The 18,435-nt window shown below is 45.0% G+C and overlaps 1 protein-coding gene across 1 annotated transcript; it reads right to left on the bottom strand.

Moving 5' to 3' along the window:
• Positions 1-5,301: 5,301 nt before the first annotated feature.
• Positions 5,302-16,797, bottom strand: zbtb24 (zinc finger and BTB domain containing 24; the record flags this gene model as incomplete). Its single annotated transcript, XM_083634309.1, has 7 exons — positions 5,302-5,745; positions 6,345-6,754; positions 6,866-6,947; positions 7,085-7,168; positions 10,517-10,603; positions 12,285-12,449; positions 15,927-16,797. 7 exons carry the CDS (start codon positions 16,795-16,797, stop codon positions 5,327-5,329), a joined length of 2,118 nt encoding a protein of 705 aa, XP_083490435.1. The 3' UTR covers positions 5,302-5,326.
• Positions 16,798-18,435: the final 1,638 nt, after the last annotated feature.

The following is an 18,435-nucleotide window of genomic DNA, read 5'->3' as shown; positions in this document are numbered from 1 at the left end:
GCCTACTTCAGGAGTCAAATCAAGGCCATCAGCTTGTTCAGATACTCAAAACTCTTCTCGGGATTAGATTTTTAACTCCATTATATATATATATATATATATATATATATATATATATATATATATATATATATATAAAATTATATTTTTGCCCAGCAGACTCTGTTCTATTCCTGTCTCAGGTCTGTTGAAGGCCAGTCGACAGCCTGCTCTCCAGCTCGGCAGCCATGCAAACGACGCCACTCATCGGGACTTTGCTGCCGAACCGAGCCCGCAGAAAGCACCACCACACGCTGTCTGGGGCCATTTGAACACCAAGCTAGACAGACCCAAAGCAGTGAGTATTCTCCAGAACAGAACCAAAGCAGTGAGTATTCTCCAGAACAGAACCAAAGCAGTGAGTATTGTACTTCACTAAGTCCCCCTGTAAGTCCGGGGAAGAGGGCAACACTTGCTCAAAGTATAAAAATAAGTGTCCAGCAGCAGTAGTGGAGTGGACAGGAACCCCTCCCCTCTGCACCTGCTCTGTTTGGATCAACTACCAACACAACTCTCTCTCTCTAAGCCTTCCAGTTGTCCCAGTAAAGACAAGTGTATTACCCAAAACTTACAAACATATTTGTAAGTTTGTAATATTTAAATATTCAAGTATTTCATATTTGTAATACAACATTTTAATTAGGTAATGCAATTTCTCATACTCTGAGCAAGGGTCATAGTGGGCAGCTCCAGGGAGGGCCTTGGTAGCCTAGGTAAACCCAGCCCCCACGTGACCTGCTCTCTCTAGTGACTGAGAACAGGTCTGAGAGCAGGTCACTGGGGGCTGGGTTTACCCAGGCTAGGGCCTTGAGGGTGCTGAAGCTATACCCCTACCATAGCCATAGCAGCCCCAAGAAATCCCCCTGCTTTATTTAGACATTTGAATGTTTAATGTGTAAATATTATAATGTATCATTTGAAAAATGAATACGGTACATACATTCATAAAACAAATTATTTTTAGACTAAAAACAAGGCAACACAGGTGATCTGATTCAGAGCAGTTTGATGCCCCGCAGTTTGGCTTTATTGCCCCTTCTAAAATTAACTCTCCACACGGCCAGTTTGGCATTCCCTGTTTTGAACTGGCCACAGCGCCCTGTAGAAAGTTGTGTGGTACTGGATCTCCTCATTGAAGCAGCTAGACCGTTCTTTTAATACATCCATGAGCTAGACAGGGAAGAGAGCAGCCAAAGATCTCACAGGAGCGGAGAGCAGACAGACCTCTCACTCTGCCGCAGATTCCAAAAACCAAAGATTGCGCAGTGGGAAGACGTCTCACTCTGTTGGAGTTTCCCGAACCTACAGATCACTCACTTTTTTAACTTAAAACTAAAAATGTACTTAAACTAGTAAACTTAAATTTAAAGACAGCACAGTAACATCAAATATATGTAAGGTGTGTATATATATATATATATACATATATATACATACATACATATATATATATATACATATATATATACATATATATATATATACACACACACATATATTTTATATATTGATGTATTTATACTGTAATTTATTTATTTTTGGGAAATTTGTATTATCAATCATAACTAAGAGATTCATCTGATAATTTTCACATAAATCACCTCAATGTTTTCTATGTGCACTCCAGTTTGTTCATTTTAAGAATGGCGTTTACCTGTTTTTGCAAATAAACTTCATATATATATATATACATATATATGCATATATATATATGCATATATGTAAGGGATAATGTATTGTGAGCCGGTGATTACTGGCGAAATAATGACCGCTGCGCGTCGGGCTCAATCATTCACCTGAAGGTCATTATTTCCAGTAATCACCGGCTCATTATACATTATCCCGCTTAGAACACGGCCTACAACTAAATTATTTCAGTAATCTGACAAAAATAATATTTCTAATAGATTCTTTAATAGCGTTTTCAACGACGAAGCGGTTTCATTCGTAATTGGCACACAAGACACCACAGCTGCAACTGGTTGGCCTAATTAGTAGTGTCTGCAGACAAAATGCTCTTATCAACTGACTAATCCAGGTGTGGCAGAGAAGCGGTCGGTTGTCGAGAAATAATGACCGGTGAATCTTGTTGATTGACCAATCAGAATCGAGTATTCAAGAGAGCCGTGTTCTAAATGCATATAACGGTAGGCCTATATATATGTATATATACATATACATATGTAAGGGATAATGGATAGTGAGCCGGTGATTACTGGCGAAATAATGACCGACAGGTGAATGATTGAGCCCGACGCGCAGCGGAGGGCTCAATCATTCACCTGAAGGTCATTATTTCCAGTAATCACCGGCTCACTATCCATTATCCCGCTTAGAACACGGCCTACAACTAAATCATTCAATAATCTGACAAAAATAATTATTCAAATAGATTTTTTAATAGCGTTTTCAACGACAAAGCGGTTTCATTCGTAATTGGCACACAAGACACCACAGCTGCAACTGGTTGGCCTAATTAGTAGTGTCTTGCTGACAAAAGGCTCTTATCAACTGATTAATCCAGGTGCGGCAGAGCAGCGGTCGGTTGTCGAGAAATAATGACCGGTGAATCTTGTTGATTGACCAATCAGAATCGAGTATTCAAGAGAGCCGTGTTCTAAATATATATATATACATACATACAGTATATATGGCGCTGGGTCTATGGAGGAGTGGAATACTGTTGATTTATTAGTTAAGGTGTTGGTATCAGTTTGTGATCTGAGAATCTGAGGCTGAGATTTGCACAAACTGTCTGCTCTGTGTGCAACAAGCCCCGTCCTGGCACAATGGTGTGTCAGAGAGGTGTGTATACTATAAACGCAGGCAGGCTTGTTACATCCATATCCCGTGAGCGGAACACCTCGCCTTGGGTCACAGACTGACATCACGGTCACGGAGCGGGTACTTGTATTATGTGCACTGCATGTGTGTGTTTGCGAGCGAGCGCGTGTGCACAGTACTGCATGTGTGTCGGGGGTGCCGGTGCAGTAGAAATGAACCTGGTGACCAGCACATGATTGGAAACAGTAGCCTACACTTCAGAGCAGCTTCGCTGAAAAGTCACCCACAGCACCAGCAAAGGAACGTCTCTGGAGCCGCCACACCATCGTCCTTAAATACACCAGAGGAGTAGAACTGAGTATGGCTGGGAGCAGCATGTTGTAGGAGGCGATCAGAGAGGAGTAAAACGGAGTTATTAGTATGGCTGGGAGCAGCATGTTGTAGGAGGCGATCAGAGTTTAAATTGTGTCTTTGTTTTACCGTTTCAGGATCCTTCTCGCCTGCGTGCTGCGACTACTGCTGAGACGCTGTTGCCAAATCTCTGAAGAGGAGGCCTTTCAAATGCAACAGAGCTGAACAGTCACGTGGCATCTCTTGCCCCGGAAGTGAGTTTCCCATTCAATTTCTCCATAGACATTTTTGAAGAATCCTTGTAGATTTGAGTTTCAAGACTGCAACCGAGCTAACCCCTGACCTACTGAATCATGAGTGACCATCATACATTTCACTTGGAGCAAAAAAACAAAAATAAAGACGGGGGTGGGTCATGTTATCGATTTTTTTTTTTTCCCAGATCCCACCCCCCGGCTAATTTTTCGTTGTTTTTTTGTTTTGTTTTTGGCTCTAATTTTTTTTACCATTCAGTAGGTCACGGGTTGGCTTGGTACCAACTCGTTATAGACTGATTTTTCGGAATGTCTATGGAGAAAATGAATGCGAAACTCACTTCCGGGGCAAGAGATGTCGCGTCGCCCATCAGGAAATGAACCCCGGCTTGTGCGCTGGCCTTTGCAAACCCAGTTGAATGTTGAGTGTCCTTTTCTTTAGGCCTATTCCAGCAGATTCAGTATTCAGCGTTCACCATGCTAATTGCTAACACTAAGATCTAAACGTGCCAAGAGGCTGATTGTAATTCATTTCACAAGGCATTTTATTGTCAATATATTCACACTGCGTTTTAAAAACTCATTTGTCTTGCCTTCAAAAATGGGTGCAGCAGCATTATACAGCTTTGGTCCCTCTTTCAGCCTTTTTCTTTACACTTGCTTTTTCATGTAAAATTGATGGAATAATAAACCAATTTCTATCCACTGCGAAGAAACAAAATACTGTCCATCAGTTTCATATAAAATACTGTATAGAGAGCCAAAGTGAACGTCATTTCCTGCCTTTCTCTGTGTACCACTGAAAGAATAATGGTGAATAGGCGTTACTTTTTTTTTAAATCCCGTTTGAATTGAATTTCAACACGTTACAATCTAATCAATCAATTTAAAAGATAACTACGGTATGCATGTCACGGAAGTCGCAGTTTGTCCTGAAACTGAACGTAAGCTTTAGTTTTGGCAATCGACTACATCTCTCGTGTCGCACAACATGGACTGGCGGGAGTAGTTGTGCGTAGTCCTTCTGATTTATAACGCAGTTTTACCACAAACTGCGACTTTCTCGACTTGCAAAGTTATCGTTCACATTGACAGACGTGTGTACGCCGCCCGTGGCACAATTCAAAAAGAGACACGTCTCTCTCCGTTCACCACCATCTTTTTTCAGACACACGCTGGTAAACTGAGAGGCAGGAAGCGACGTTCACTTTGGCTCCCTATTGGATAGACTTGATCAAGGAATATCTTAACAGTAATGTTACTTACGATTATGATTACTGGTGCATCAATTACATTATCAATGCAGGGTTCCCTCACTGGGACATCAAATTCAAGGACTTTTATTAACTTTCAAGGTTTTGTTTGTTTTCATAGGACAGATTGTAGGATCAATAAATGGTGATGCTGAGCAAGAGCAGTGTGCGAGATCTTCTTTCTTCAAGACTCAACGTTTGGTTTGTAACTTGACATTTTGAAGGTTTTTTGGGGGGGGGGGGGGGGGTAAGGCGTGACATAAAAATGAGACATCATAGACGTCTCATTTACTATTCGTGATCTTGCAAAATCAAGAAATCATGTTGAAATCCATTTGGAAGCAGAAACACACATTGATGCAGTTGGGACAACAAAGTTGGGAACCCTGTGTAGCAGCATTACTGTATCAGTTGGGAAGACAAGTGGATTTAACAGTCATGTCCAGTTTAACAGTCATGTCAGCCTGAACCATCTGAGCTGTCCTGGGGCAGACTTCTGGTGCACAGTTAGGAGACGCTAACCTGCCTGGATCAGCTGTCCTGGGGCAGACTGGTGGTGTACAGGTAGGAGACGCTCCCCTGCCTGGATCAGCTGTCATGGGGCAGACTGGTGGTGTACAGGTAGGAGACGCTAACCTGCCTGGATCAGCTGTCCTGGGGCAGACTGGTGGTGTACAGGTAGGAGACGCTCCCTGCCTGGATCTGGAAGGTCTGCCCCTGGATGTGGTGGCTGGAGATCTGCTCAGTCGTCTGGCTGATGGAGATGGGCTGGATACTGCGGCTGTTGATGTGAATGGCCTGGCTGTGCTGCTGCTGCTCCCGGCCCCCCTGGCCCTGCGGGACGGGGTGGTGCATCACCTGCAGCTGCTGGCCAGGCGGTGGCGCTATCTGAAGCGGCTGTGGGGGGCCGTGGTGTGCCTGCAGGTGCTCCATATCCTCTTTACTCAGGGTGATGACGTGCATCTGCTCAGGCAGGCCGCTGTGGCCCTCCAGCACACTGATCTCCTGCATCTGTGGGCCCGGGTCCACCAGAGCCACGTTCTGCATGTCTCCCGCCGGAAGAGCTGCAATGATTCATTGATTCATCGATTAGTTCTCAACTATTAAATAAATCGCCAACTATTTTAATAATCATTAATTGGTTTGAGTAATTACATTTTTCTTTTTAATTATCTTGATTCCAGCTTCTGGTTTCTTTACTCCTCTATGACAGCAAATGCAATATCTTTGGGTTGTGGAAAAAACAAGACATTTGAGGACGTTGTCTCTGGCTTTGCGAAACACTGATCTCCATTTTCGGACAATTTATAGACCAAACAACTGACCGATTAAAGCAGGACTAAACCCCAAAACAAAACCCTTTTTTTCAGCTTTTAACCAATATACAGTATATGACTTTGGGGGTGGTGTGTGAAGAATTCTGGTCAAAATTTCCACATTTGAGACCAAACTGTTACCATTGTACCATTTGTATCATTTTCAGCAGCATAAGTTCCCTCTATGGGTTGAACACTGCTTTTTTTGTGCCCTCAAATGAATGGGATATTGGTACATCGTGACGTCACGGTGGGTTTAGCACTCATGTGAAAAATGGAAAATAATCGAGAAAATAATCGACAGGATTCATCAATAATGAAAATAATCGTTATTTGCACCCCCCTACCCGCCGGCTGGGTCAGCAGGGTGAGTCTGGAGTGGGCCGGATCCGACGCCTCCCGTCCCGCAGTGATGATGCCGATCTCCTGGTGCCGCCCGGGGACCAAGTTACCAACGTTGCCCACCACGTCTCCCGTCACCACCAGGACCTCCTGCTGGGAGCTGGGCGTCAGCTGGTACTGCTGCAGCTGCAGGACGTCGCGCGCGGCCGCGTCCGACGAGGCCTCCGGCGACCACGCCCTCTCCTTGGCGTGGGTTTTGGCGTGCGTCTTCAGATTGTCCAGACGGGTGAAGGAGAGGCTGCAGCAGGCGCACGTGAACGGCTTCTTCCCGGAGTGCGACGCCACGTGCCGTCGCCTCGCGCTGGGATCTGAGAAAGACTTGGTGCAGAATTTGCAGTCGTATGGCTTGTCACCTCTGCAAAGGAGACGCACGTTTTCGTCAGACATTGAGATTTAAAATTAATCTTGATTCATCTGTGTGCCGTCACACGACTAAACGAATAAGACATACTAATTGACCCCTCACCTATGAATTCGGATGTGTGTCTGCAGTGTGGTCTTGGCTGTAAAACACTTTCCACAGATCTCGCAAGTGAAAGGCTTCTCACCTGTAAGAATAATACCATCATAAAAAAAAGAATAATACCATCAACTGCAATGCTCAGCAATTGTTTACACTGAAATGCTTTTAATAGTCCACTTATTGACAGATCTGTTCAATCTGAGTCTGTGTACATTTATTTACCTGTATGAGTTCTCAGGTGCTTCTTCAGCTGAGCCTTATCCAGAAACTTGTGGTGACAGAGGGCACATTCAGGTAATGATTTGCCTTTAAAAAGGGAAAGAAGACGACAGTCAGCGCTTACTGTGATTGATTGCATTAAAGGGACAGCTCACCCTAAAATCCAAAATACATATTTTTCCTCTCACCTGTAGTGCTATTTATCGTGTATGTATCGTTTTGTGTTAGTTGCCTGAGTTTTGGAGATATCAGCCGCAGAGTTTCTGCCTTCTCTCCAATACAATGGAACTGGATGACACTCGGCTTGTGCTGCTCAAAGTGCCAAAGAAATACATTTGAAAAACTCAACAGCAATGTCTCTTTCCAGAAATCATGACCCGGTTACTCAAGATAATCCACAGACATCGTTATGAGCAAGTTTCATGGAGGAACTATTTTCTTTTGACCGAACTACAGCCGCTAGCTGCTAGCTAGTTCCTGCATGAGACTGCAAAAGAAAATAGTTCCTACATGAAACTGCTCATAACAAAGTCTGTGCATTATCTTGAGTAAGCAGGTCATGATTTCTGGAAAGAGACAATGCTGTTGAGTTTTTCAAATGTATATTTTGGTGCTTTGAGCACCACAAGCCGAGTGTCATCCAGTTCCATTGTATTGGAGAGAAGGCAGACATCTCTACTATTATCTCCAAAACTCAGGCAACTAACACAAAATGATATAGATGGATAAATAAAGTCCCTTTAAGGGCAGTTTATAGTACATCGATTTATGGTGGTTGCGACCGACCATGATCATATTCCATCGTTGGTGGCAATGATATGTTTATACTTCCAGCAACGGGCGATATGGCGTCTTTGCGATGATCGTTGTGCCCATCGCCAAGACTTCGTTTGGGTTCAACTTTGACCCCATCGCTGGCTCAAGAAAGTACTGCTAGCTCTTGTTGTTCTACCTCCATGTCTTGAGAGAAAATGAAGCAAACTAAATGAAACTGCTCCTCTGCTATAGAGACACTGCCTAAAATAGGCCACGCCCATCACGGGGGAAATCGCTCCGTTCACTCCCATTCACCAGCGTCATTTTCCTTGAATTAAACATAGCTAAAAGCTGTTGTGTGCTGGGCTGCGCAGAAAACAAATGTAAAAAATCGCCAATTAATTTTTTTTGTACTCCAAAACAAAAACAACAAAACAAGGAAGCCATTGAGCATTCGCGAGAAGAAAATGTGGATTTAGCTGTCAAGGAAGTAAGTTAGAGTGTTCATCTTCTATATGATCTTTGTGTGCAACTACGTGACATAGGAGAACGCCAGCGCGTCTGATGCCATCTGTCTGATGTTACACCAGCGTTATTTTCATTCATTTAAACATGCCTAAAAGCTCTTGTCATAGTATTTCACTTCAGGCCACTGTGTGGGATCGTTTATCCAGCGTTGTTTGGGCAATGAAAAGGGACACTGCTCCAGGCCAACTGAGTTCATTTTCTCGATGTACCTTTCCCTCTCCGTTGGAGGAAGTGTACTGAAATAATCTTTTGACATTATCTAAAAAGAAAACTGTCCAAATCCCTGTAAAACCCCACAAAACTATTTCTATCCGACGAGAGTTCCTCCGTTCGCCCCGGTTAGCCGCGGTTTGTTTTGCTAGCTGCAGTTGTCAGGCAGTGCTTCCTTGTATTTTCCCCCGTCTTGGGCGTGGCTTCTGAATGATGACGCGTTTTGCAGTGTCTCTATGCGTTCTCCTATCGCCTAGTAGTTACTGTATACTTTTTTATGAGCGACAGTGTCAAAAAAATCAGCGACGACCAGCGATAATGGAACATAATGTGACGTTCAGCGATGCTCGTTGGGCGATCATAAATTGCTGTGCTCTAAACTGCCCTTTAGAGTGACACCGCTACTCTTCGTGGAGTGAGTGATGCGACTCTTACCTGTATGGATGTCTCTAATGGAGTGAGTGATGTGACTCTTACCTGTATGGATGTCTCTAATGGAGTGAGTGATGTGACTCTTACCTGTATGGCTGTCTCTAATGGTGTGAGTGATATAACTCTTACCTGTATGCATGTCTCTAATGGAGTGAGTGATATAACTCTTACCTGTATGGATGTCTCTAATGGAGTGAGAGTGATATAACTTACCTGTATGGATGTCTCTAATGGAGTGAGTGATGTGACTCTTACCTGTATGGATGTCTCTAATGGAGTGAGTGATGTGACTCTTACCTGTATGGATGTCTCTAATGGAGTGAGTGATATAACTCTTACCTGTATGGATGTCTCTAATGGAGTGAGAGTGATATAACTCTTACCTGTATGGATGTCTCTAATGGAGTGAGTGATATAACTCTTACCTGTATGGATGTCTCTAATGGAGTGAGAGTGATGTGACTCTTACCTGTATGGATGTCTCTAATGGAGTGAGTGATATAACTCTTACCTGTATGGATGTCTCTAATGGAGTGAGTGATATAACTCTTACCTGTATGGATGTCTCTAATGGAGTGAGAGTAATATAACTCTTACCTGTATGGATGTCTCTAATGGAGTGAGTGATATAACTCTTACCTGTATGGATGTCTCTAATGGAGTGAGAGTAATATAACTCTTACCTGTATGGATGTCTCTAATGGAGTGAGAGTGATATAACTCTTACCTGTATGGATGTCTCTAATGGAGTGAGAGTGATATAACTCTTACCTGTATGGATGTCTCTAATGGAGTGAGTGATATAACTCTTACCTGTATGGATGTCTCTAATGGAGTGAGAGTGATATAACTCTTACCTGTATGGATGTCTCTAATGGAGTGAGTGATATAACTCTTACCTGTATGGATGTCTCTAATGGAGTGAGTGATATAACTCTTACCTGTATGGATGTATCTAATGGAGTGAGAGTGATATAACTCTTACCTGTATGGATGTCTCTAATGGAGTGAGAGTGATATAACTCTTACCTGTATGGATGTCTCTAATGGAGTGAGAGTGATATAACTCTTACCTGTATGGATGTCTCTAATGGAGTGAGAGTGATATAACTCTTACCTGTATGGATGTCTCTAATGGAGTGAGAGTGATATAACTCTTACCTGTATGGATGTCTCTAATGGAGTGAGAGTGATATATCTCTTACCTGTATGGATGTCTCTAATGGAGTGAGAGTGATATAACTCTTACCTGTATGGATGTCTCTAATGGAGTGAGTGATATAACTCTTACCTGTATGGATGTCTCTAATGGAGTGAGTGATATAACTCTTACCTGTATGGATGTCTCTAATGGAGTGAGAGTGATATAACTCTTACCTGTATGGATGTCTCTAATGGAGTGAGAGTGATATAACTCTTACCTGTATGGATGTCTCTAATGGAGTGAGAGTGATATAACTCTTACCTGTATGGATGTCTCTAATGGAGTGAGAGTGATATAACTCTTACCTGTATGGATGTCTCGGTAATGGCTTTTCATCTGCCTCTTCTGAGTGAAGGTCCGCCCGCATTTATCACAGCTGAAGGATTTCTGTTCTAAGGATGCAGGTAAAAGAACAACACATAATTACTTGCTTGGCGCAAATTGAAATCGATACTGCGTCGTCATTCGTTGGGCTGTCAACAGCAAACTCGGTCGAGTGCCCAATGTGATGATGTCACAATGTCTAGGACATGACTGATGATGTCACAATGTCTATGATGCGATCGGATGGTGGATGTTGATTGTGTTCGCGTGGGTCGGAATCCACCCCATTATAGATTTATGACATCACCGATCACGTCACAATGTCTATGACATCACTGATGATGATGTCACAACGTTATTGGGAAGCAGGGAAGGGATGGTCACAATGGCTGTGTGAGTGGCCTAAAAACATAAAATATTGCTGTAGTGCCCCCCCTCCCGTGGGCGGATAATTTCAGTTTGAAAACTTTTCATTAATCAGACACTGAGCTACAGCCATTTCCAATCAGCTTATAAGAAGAATAAGAAATAAGAATCCGCCACAAAAACAATAGGCATTCGCTGTGAATACCTAATTACAGTGTGACTTGCAATATAGCAGGACAGAAAAAGAAATAGTGCTTGTGAGCGAATTATAATTTTCTAAGTGGCTGAAATGCCTGATTAAAAGAAATGCTTTTTACAAGATGCTGACTGATAAATGATTACTCGTGGGGGGCACGGTGGAGCAGTGGTAAGCGCTGTCGCCTCACAGCTAGAAGGTCCTGGGTTCGATTCCCACCTGGGATGCTGTGAGCGCTGAAGGAGTGCGTGCCCGTCCGCATGTCCTCGAGTGCCCACCACCCAGGTGGGGTCGTCAAAAGGGCCTTTCTGTGTGGAGTTAGCATGTTCTCCCCGTGCCCCCTGGGGGTTTCCTTCATATAGGAACCCCACACCTAAACATGCAATATCCTGGTCGCTGAAGTGGTTCCTCCTCTGGTCGTTCGGGGCGCCTGTTCGGAGGGAGGGGAACTCGTTGGAATAGCGTGATCCTCGGGGGGATATAAAAGGTGTATTCTGGGATTTTGTTAAAATTGTTCTCAAAAGGTGTACAGTAAATCTGAAAAATAGCCACAGGTAACTTCCAAATGTTCACTTTTACGTGCAGATGTCGTTATTGGTGGAACAAAAACTAGGAGAGATTTTGGTGAAAGGCCTGTACTGGCTTAACATAAGCACACATACGAATCAGTCAGGCTCTAGTAAAGCCTGTGGAACAGCAGCAGCTAGTACAGTGATACTCAACTTGCGGCCCTGGCGCCCCCTGTGTGGCCCGCGATGGAATTGCATTTTTCTTTTTTTTACACAGTGCAACATGCAAGATACCTGCTGAATAAGTGTCCAAATGTTCATGTCATTCTGGCCAATACTCCACTTCTGTCATAGCATTTCAGTCTGGAATATCTTTCAATAATCTAAATTGTCAAATACTGCTCTGGTCTGCTCGCTACCCAGGCACTTATGTATGTACTTAACCTAACTAACTATCCGGTGTGCACAACATTGTCAGACTAAACTCCGGCTGACACCCCAAAAACCTACAATCGGCTACAGAAAAATGTATATTGTTTGTTTATTAACTGGCCCCTGGCCTTCTATCATTTCACCAAAGTGGCCCCCGGGCAAAGCAAGTTGAGTATCCCTGAGCTAGTAGGATGATCAGTCTGTACCTCCGTGCAGGTTCATGTTAGTAGGATGATCAGTCTGTACCTCCGTGCAGGTTCATGTGCTCCAGCAGGGTGTGCTTGGTGGAGAGAGCCTTGGAGCAAACGGAGCAGACGAAGGGCTTTTCTCCGGTGTGCATGCGCTGATGAACCAGCAGGGTGTGCTTCTGAGTAAATGCCTTCCCACATTGGCACTGGAAGGGCTTCTCTCCTGGGGGGGGGGGGGACATTTATAAATACAGTTAGGGGAACTGGCATATTTATAGACGGGTTTCTTCTTGTATACAAACATTGGTGGGTGTGTGCGCGCGCAGGGACAGAGGATGACGAGAAACGCATCGAGCTGATCGCCCATTGGCTCAACACAGGTGCATCACAAACCCACAGTGAAGTGTAGAAACTTCAATTTTATATCTATTCCAAGCTGTCACTCTACATTTGACATAAATACCACCTGTAATGCCTACATTAACAATAAATTAAGTAATCTGAAGGGCTGGGTCATTTGACCAGTGAGTGTGGGTGGCGCTAATGCATGTTTTAATTTGTTTACAAATCGCTGTTAAACAAAACTGTAGAAGAAGAAAAGCAGCAGTGAGTGAGCTGCGGGGGTGTTCGACTTGTCGACGCCTCGCCTGACTGCGCTCGCCTGCTCTCGTCTGCTTTCCAGGGGAGGCAGCAGTCAACTCAAACGAGTGTGTGGAGCTACAGTCTTAAGGTGTGGAGCTACAGTCTTAAGGTGTGGAGCTACAGTCTTAAGGTGTGGAGCTACAGTCTTAAGGTGTGGAGCTACAGTCTTAAGGTGTGGAGCTACAGTCTTAAGGTGTGGAGCTACAGTCTTAAGGTGTGGAGCTACAGTCTTAAGGTGTGGACCTACAGTCTTAAGGTGTGGAGCTACAGTCTTAAGGTGTGGAGCTACAGTCTTAAGGTGTGGAGCTACAGTCTTAAGGTGTGGAGCTACAGTCTTAAGGTGTGGACCTACAGTCTTAAGGTGTGGAGCTACAGTCTTAAGGTGTGGAGCTACAGTCTTAAGGCCCAATTATACTCAACGTTAAAGACGGAGACGGACAGAGCCTTCTCTCCGTACTCTGCGTTCATTTCGTCCGTTTTCTGTCCGTCATCTGAAAGCTTACGGATACGCATGAAACGGAGGAAAATCACACACACACTCATGCATTTGACTCTCTACTGCCCACTGGTGGATGTATTACTTAACATGATACCAACGTGAAAGACGCATGGAAGTATGTGGACAGTGACGATTACACCGTTTGAAACAGACGCCCTTATTTACGGATGAAAATGGAGTATAATTGGGCCTTTAAGGTGTGGAGCGTACAGTCTTAAGGTGTGGAGCTACAGTCTTAAGGTGTGGAGCTACAGTCTTAAGGTGTGGAGCTACAGTCTTAATGTGTGGAGCGTACAGTCTTAAGGTGTGGAGCTACAGTCTTAAGGTGTGGACCTACAGTCTTAAGGTGTGGACCTACAGTCTTAAGGTGTGGAGCTACAGTCTTAATGTGTGGAGCTACAGTCTTAAGGTGTGGACCTACAGTCTTAAGGTGTGGAGCTACAGTCTTAAGGTGTGGAGCTACAGTCTTAAGGTGTGGACCTACAGTCTTAAGGTGTGGACCTACAGTCTTAAGGTGTGGAGCTACAGTCTTAAGGTGTGGAGCTACAGTCTTAAGGTGTGGAGCTACAGTCTTAAGGTGTGGAGCTACAGTCTTAAGGTGTGGAGCTACAGTCTTAAGGTGTGGACCTACAGTCTTAAGGTGTGGACCTACAGTCTTAAGGTGTGGAGCTACAGTCTTAAGGTGTGGAGCTACAGTCTTAAGGTGTGGAGCTACAGTCTTAAGGTGTGGAGCTACAGTCTTAAGGTGTGGAGCTACAGTCTTAAGGTGTGGAGCTACAGTCTTAAGGTGTGGAGCTACAGTCTTAAGGTGTGGAGCTACAGTCTTAAGGTGTGGAGCTACAGTCTTAAGGTGTGGAGCTACAGTCTTAAGGTGTGGAGCTACAGTCTTAAGGTGTGGAGCTACAGTCTTAAGGTGTGGAGCTACAGTCTTAAGGTGTGGAGCTACAGTCTTAATGTGTGGAGCTACAGTCTTAAGGTCTTAAGGTGTGGACCTACAGTCTTAAGGTGTGGACCTACAGTCTTAAGGTGTGGAGCTACAGTCTTAAGGTGTGGAGCTACAGTCTTAAGGTGTGGAGCTACAGTCTTAAGGTGTGGAGCTACAGTCTTAAGGTGTGGAGCTACAGTCTTAAGGTGTGGAGCTACAGTCTTAAGGTGTGGAGCTACAGTCTTAAGGTGTGGAGCTACAGTCTTAAGGTGTGGAGCTACAGTCTTAAGGTGTGGAGCTACAGTCTTAAGGTGTGGAGCTACAGTCTTAAGGTGTGGAGCTACAGTCTTAAGGTGTGGAGCTACAGTCTTAAGGTGTGGAGCTACAGTCTTAATGTGTGGAGCTACAGTCTTAAGGTGTGGAGCTACAGTCTTAAGGTGTGGAGCTACAGTCTTAAGGTGTGGAGCTACAGTCTTAAGGTGTGGAGCTACAGTCTTAAGGTGTGGAGCTACAGTCTTAAGGTGTGGAGCTACAGTCTTAAGGTGTGGATGCGCGCGCATCTATGTGATGACGTTGCACAGAAACCCGTCTGTGGCCCAATTCCAATCCGCCCCCTAAAGACTCAAGCCCTGAACCCTCACTCCCTCTAATGGCCGCCAGCGGAAAGTGGTTGAGTCATCAAGTGTGGAAGGGATCCACATTGGATAAATAGGAGGATTGGGACAGCAGAGCCCTTTGCACTCGACAAGATGATGTTGACTCTGGCAGGTTTGGGGCTCGCTATATATATTGTTTATTGACAAGACACCTAAAGTGTTTGAGGGATAGACTCCCTGATGAGTCTGTTCTCATCCAGGCTCTGGCTCTACAGAGTGGACAACAGGTCATTTAAAAATAAATGTAGCCTATACTGCAAAATCTGCAATATGTGTAATTATAATTAAAATAAGCGTAATAATGACATGTCAACCAACATTATACACAATGTCAATATTGTACAATACAGATTCGGTAAAACTATTTCTCATTCAGGCTGTCTTGGCTCAATCGTTGAATTGCAACGGGGATCAAAATAACAATCATGATTTGGGGGGTGGGGGTGCGGGGCTTTATCTGAGGGGAGGCCCACAGTTTCAGACTTTGAAAAGCCCTGGTCTAGGCTTTATCTGAGGGGAGGCCCACAGTCTCAGACTTTGAAAAGCCCTGGTCTAGGCTTTATCTGAGGGGAGGCCCACAGTCTCAGACTTTGAAAAGCCCTGGTCTAGGCTTTATCTGAGGGGAGGCCCACAGTCTCAGACTTTGAAAAGCCCTGGTCTAGGCTTTATCTGAGGGGAGGCCCACAGTCTCAGACTTTGAAAAGCCCTGGTCTAGGCTTTATCTGAGGGGAGGCCCACAGTCTCAGACTTTGAAAAGCCCTGGTCTAGGCAAAGCCGACGTTCTCCTCGTACACTAACACAGTTACACACACTCCTCACGTGTCACCCCAGCAGCAAGTGTTACGGGGGAGGAGGGTGTTCCTCGTTCCCGTTCTCCATCCACAATCCACATCGTGGTGCGGGATTCGAACCATCGACCTTCCCATCCTCCCTTCTCTTAATCTCTCTCGGGGGGGGGGGGGGGCAAGGCTGATTTACCTGTGTGAGTCCTTTGGTGTATCTTTAAAAAGTGGTGGTTTTTAAACCCCTTGCCACAGTCCTCGCACCGCGCCTCAGTGTTGGGGTATTTCCTCTTCCTGTCTTTCTTCCCCGCCTCTCTTCTCCCCGCCGCGTCGCTCCCCACCTTGTAGCCGCCGCTGTACTTCAACGGCGTCCGGGTTTTGCGTCTGCTCTGGCGGAGGGGGTGCGAGCCGGGGTAATAATCTGCATCGACGTCCGAGTCTTCGGGTTGGGCTTCGACCAGATATTCGCCTCCGTCGTCGCGGTCGACAGCGGGATCGCCTGCGACGACTCCCCTTCGCCCTCGGTTCGCTTCCTCCTGCAGAGCCTCTGGCGCCATCGCGGGCGCGCGCGGGTTCTTCCTCGGCCGCCCTCGCTTGCGTTTCGACTGATGCGGCGGCGACGGCGATGCCTCTGCTGCGCCGTCCGCGTCTCCCTCCTCGGCGGGCCCGGCGAGGAGGAGGGCCTCGACGAGGTCGCCGACCTCCAGGAGGCGGGCCGTGACCAGCAGCTGCTCCGAGGCGCTGGGCTCCACCGACACCCGGGCGCTGTAGATGAACTCCAGCACCGCCGCGAAGGTCGGCGCCGGCACGCCGTCCAGACGGTAGGTGGAGCGGACGATCCGGTCCTCCTCGGCCGTGAACAGGAGGGAGAAGTAATCGCTGCTCGCCGCCAGCAGGGCCTTGTGCGCCTTGAAGGGCACGTCCTCCACGAGCAGCGTGATGTCGCACAGCAGATCCCTTTTCCTGAGCTGGTCCAGTTTGCTCAGGATGCTGTGCCTGTGCGAGTCCGACTGAAGGGCCGTGAGGGATGAGCCAGGGGGTGCCGTTGTCGTCGTTGGCCCAGACATTTTCTGCCCCGCCGTCACCTCCGCCGCGCTCCTGTACGTGATGATGAGAGGGAAAACTCACTAGTCAGAGAGGACAACGTTGCAGGAAATAATACACCTAACTAAAGTATAAATTGTCGTTCATTTATTTGATTGTTTTTGCTCCCATTTTTCACGAGTTTAAATAAAAAGATCTGAGACTTCTTTTTCTATGCAAATTTTCTTGGCAAATTTGTTTTTATATCTGGGTTATATATAAAATGTGCAGTTTGACCACTGATACTGACTGCTCTTCAAAACATGCCCATCTGTAGCACTAAGTGAGATAGTTGAGTGCACAATAAACTCCCCCCCCCCCCCCAAGATAAAACTGCCCATTTTAGAGTGAGAGAACCCACAGGCCAAGTTTGAACTTTAAGGTTGGGGGTGCAGAAAAAATCTAGAGGAAAATTTATAATTCCGATACCAGCACGTGTATTTTGATATTTTCATATCCCGACTAATATGCCCAATGAGTGATGGAATATTGCGAGAATTTACCTTAGAAATCAAACTCAAATCAAACAAACTGCAAAACCGGAAACAGCCTATAACTATTATTATTGTTATTCGCCTCATGTTCCAACACAGGGGTCAGCCAGTTACTTCCTCTTGTGTTGACACTTCCTGTGACAGTACATACAGAACTAGTGAGCAGGTAAAACAGACGGTGTTTTGAACAGGAAGTCATAACACAACTGGGTCAAGTGGGCGGGGCTACATAAGGTATAATAACTTCAATAAATAAATTCCATCACTCCATAGAAATCCAGAAAACAGGTGTGTCAGAGGGAGGGAAGGAGACTGGTGAAGGTATGAAGTGCGGTCACACACCTCTCCATTACGCACACGTTTGATCTGCCGTTTACATCAAGGTTATGCCACTCAGATATGGCTCATAGCCTAATTAGACTAGAATAATATTATGTTTTATCATGAACATTGAAAATAATCACAGTTATTCTACCCTTTATCTAGAGCAAGGCATTACAATAAAAGATTACTTCTGTGTTATAGGCTAATTAAATAGATATTTAAAACATGCATGTTTGGCTGGTTCAAACCAAACGGTACAGATATATTTAGAAACAGGAGAGATCGCAAAACATTTCACTCGGGCCAAAACGTAAAAAAAAAAAACGGGTTTGAAGAAAATATTTTTTCGTTGTTTTTTTTTGTTTTGGTCCGAGTGAAATGTTCTATGGTCTCTCCCGATTATAGCGTTAGCTGAAACGTTTGGTTTGAACCATTAAATCTCTTTTTTATAAGCATTTTACGAAATGTCTATGTGAAAATAAATGGCGGATGAAAATCTCTGGTACAGTGCTGAAGCAGGAAGTAGGCGGTCACTTTGCCTCTCTATAGGACGAATCAGCGTGACGTCACTTGACACCCAGAAATGCGGAACCCCGCGGCAGTTAATAGTATGAGTTGTGCCAAACAAACGTTAATATCTCAAAAACTATACATCACATCGCTTATATTTTGACATTCTGAGTGAGAGCAGAAGTAGCTCAAGAGTTTGATGTATAAATATATACATGTCGTGTTAAAGTTGTGTGAACTGTCCCAGTTTTTTAAATGTAAACAGAGTTAGCCGGCTAGAGTCAGACACTCACC

The sequence above is a fragment of the Poromitra crassiceps genome (assembly GCF_964638095.1).
Source record: "Poromitra crassiceps genome assembly, chromosome: 3".
In the NCBI taxonomy this organism is placed as follows: Eukaryota; Metazoa; Chordata; class Actinopteri; order Beryciformes; family Melamphaidae; genus Poromitra; species Poromitra crassiceps.
Note: the sequence above shows the minus strand (reverse complement) of the source record. Positions and strands in the feature narration are given on the sequence as shown.